Source organism: Priapulus caudatus, unplaced genomic scaffold (genome assembly GCF_000485595.1).
Source record: "Priapulus caudatus unplaced genomic scaffold, Priapulus_caudatus-5.0.1 Scaffold793, whole genome shotgun sequence".
Classification (NCBI taxonomy): domain Eukaryota; kingdom Metazoa; phylum Priapulida; class Priapulimorpha; order Priapulimorphida; family Priapulidae; genus Priapulus; species Priapulus caudatus.
The window spans coordinates 32,738-35,676 of NW_014577854.1; the positions used below are offsets into that span (position 1 = coordinate 32,738).

The 2,939-nt window shown below is 39.9% G+C and overlaps 1 protein-coding gene across 1 annotated transcript in view; it reads right to left on the bottom strand.

Moving 5' to 3' along the window:
• Window positions 1-130: 130 nt before the first annotated feature.
• The window catches only part of LOC106813569 (protein-serine O-palmitoleoyltransferase porcupine-like), a 16,165-nt gene continuing 13,356 nt past the window's right edge, over window positions 131-2,939 (bottom strand). Inside the window, exons 8-12 of the mRNA XM_014817740.1 lie at window positions 2,456-2,657; window positions 1,901-1,977; window positions 1,215-1,278; window positions 988-1,073; window positions 131-431 (exon numbers count right to left, since the gene is read on the bottom strand). Of these exons, the coding sequence (XP_014673226.1) occupies window positions 291-431; window positions 988-1,073; window positions 1,215-1,278; window positions 1,901-1,977; window positions 2,456-2,657 (570 nt within the window). The 3' untranslated portion in view covers window positions 131-290. The remainder of the gene's footprint in view (window positions 432-987; window positions 1,074-1,214; window positions 1,279-1,900; window positions 1,978-2,455; window positions 2,658-2,939) is intronic.

The following is a 2,939-nucleotide window of genomic DNA, read 5'->3' on the forward strand; positions in this document are numbered from 1 at the left end:
AGTAATTCAGATTAGTATTCAGATCAGTAATCAAACTCTTAATCAGAGGTTTTTGGAACCTGTTCTTCATAATCTGTTTAATATCTCCATTTTACGAATAGATAAAGATGAGCGATATAGTGTTGTAAGCTCTTGCCTCTGAACACTCAAGTAAACACGTCTGTTTCTGTTCATCACACAGGCTCAAAGACCCCGTATGTTTTATTCCCACCGTCACGTGTTGCATATACAATAGTGTCATAGATCACGTGTTCGTAAACGAATACAGAAAGTAAAGCATAACATACTAACTACACTACAAGCGACTTGTCACTATGACTCACCTTCTCCTCTACCTCTGAACTGCTATCAAACATGAGTCCAAGGTAGGCAAGGTGCCACACAGAGATCACCGTGAAGCCAAGATTGACCAGAAACACCCGTGGATCCTGCTGAAATAACAAATTTGACATCCTTAAATCTGCTCCAATATTGTCAACAGTAAACAATCAATCAGTCAACAGTATCTGAACTAAAAAAAATATAAGAAAACGAATTAAATGTCAAAGCGATGGTATCATGTACTGTTGACCGTCCATTTTCCGGACCCCGCTTTCCCAGATTTCGGGAAATCCGGACCATTATATTTACCGGACATTTATCTTTACATATACATAATACCAGGAGCGTATAATGACAAATATTTGTCATTATAACAACAATTTGTCATTATACGCTCCTGATAATACTGTATGACATTTATTTACATTGTCTCTGTATTTTTGTTTGTTCATATGTCTGTGTATTGTTCTTACACTATTACATTATTCTATAGCTGTCATGTGTACTACAGTTTAATGTTTCGGTAAAATTTGGAGGTATTTTTTACAATCCCCGGAAATTCGGACTTTTGCATTTTCCGGACAGGTATAGTCCTCCTTATTAGTCTGGGAAATCGAGGGTCAACAGTAGATTGATTGTATCCTGACAGCTTCATGGCACCCTTACCTGCTTGTTGGCATGCCGGCAATCCGGCTTGCACTTTCGCGCAAGCACACAGGCATCAAAGTACCTGGATAGTTTCTCCCTGAGAACTGTGAGTAAATAATGGAGAAATTTACAAAGAAAAGTAGTGATCATTTCGGTAATAGGTACAAAAATATATTAAATTTGAGAGAATCAGTAATCGTCATATTTGTCATAGAAAAAGATGACATTTTGCATTGATAGCATACCATGTTCGATATAGGAGTAGAAACCAAGCGACAATAGAACAGCCGATAGCTGAAAGTTAAGACCCTGAAACAACAACAAAATGATTGTTTAAATTTACATATGATAATTTTCGGGAAATGGAAGTCCAGTTAAAGTCTGAACCGAGATATATCGCTCCCGTCAATGATCACATATCACTATGAAATGCGATAAACTGATAAAACCCAGACCAAACACGTAAATGGTGGAAAACGCAGAGAGAGCCACGGACTATAACGAACCGAATAAGCAGCGAATTACCGTCCATCGCAAAATACACAGCCTGCCACATACTGCACTGACTGCGCCTGTTAACAATTATCTAAATAATAAAAAAGACGCTTGAGATTAGGCAATTGTCATCAGGTAGTCCGTTTGCAGTCCGTGTTTAGTACGTGGGACTCCGTGTGTATACGTGGCAGTCCGTGTTTAGTACGTGGGACTCCGTGCGTATACGTGGCAGTCCGTGTATTTTGCAACGGATTAGAATTAGCTGCTAATTTGGTCCTTTATAATCCGTGGCTCTCTGTGCGTTTTGCACCAGTGTTTAGATCATGTTTCATTCATTTGCCACCACTCCATAGTGTAGGTCGCTGCTGTCGCTGCTTATAGGTGACTTATATCGTCTTATTTTTGATATATCGGTCATTTAACTGAACATGCTTACGTGAAGTAGTGAGCTTGCAGCATAGGTAAGCAGCACGGCTGCGAAGGTGCCGAGCGGACGAGTCGTCTTAAACACATCTGCAATGTCAACAGTTAGCAATGACGACAGTTTGACTCACGGTTCCCCATGACTGATCAGTGGCCAGCAAAGTTTAACAGGTATTGGGTCCGAAGCTGCGCGTTTGGGGTATTTTTACTACATTCATACATTGACAGAGATTACATTACAGTTATTGCAGATATTGTACGTAAAAAAGAGAAACGACGAAAAAAGCTTTTAGTCGGCATAATTTCAACTGGTGATCAGTCTATTTACAATAAAAGGACTCATTGGGTCCGTTGTCCGAACCATCAGAAACAGTGCAGAAAGAGTTTTTGTGTGCGTGGGGCAATTTAGACTCATTGTAGTCGTATTTATGGTGTCTTCGACAATGGGCCTCTAGCCCTAACAGAGCATGGCTTTGTCTCAGATGCCACCAGCTTCACAGAGATGATAATAGTAATACTGCCATGCATGGTAAGGAAGATCGCATGTGACACACACAGATTCACTCACAGGTTTTCAGCCAGTTATGCATAGGCACGTTCCAGTTGGTGACAACTTCCACTAATGAACGCGGGAGCTCTACGTGGTAGGGTCGTGCCACGGCCATCTCCCTGCAATGACCGACATAAAAACAACAAATCGCACCTCTCCGTTCTCGTGCTACAGTGCACTGCCGATCTGGGATGATCTTGGACGCCTCCAACTGACCAATCTCTCGGACCGAGATAACTATAGCTTCCTTGGATACTATTAGGAGTGTTTTTATTCACTTCTGGTATTATTAATAAATATTATTGTAACTTTGTTTTTTTATCTGAGATTTCAGAATTTATTTCTGCAGCTTTCTGGTTGTATTAACATAGAAAAATCGAATTAGCCTAACACAGTTATGACTAACAATGTGTTAAAAGTACTGTACGATATTACGGTTATCAGGCACATCGTCCTTTCACTTAATTTAAAACAAAGGACTTATATCTATTTATTTTATTTG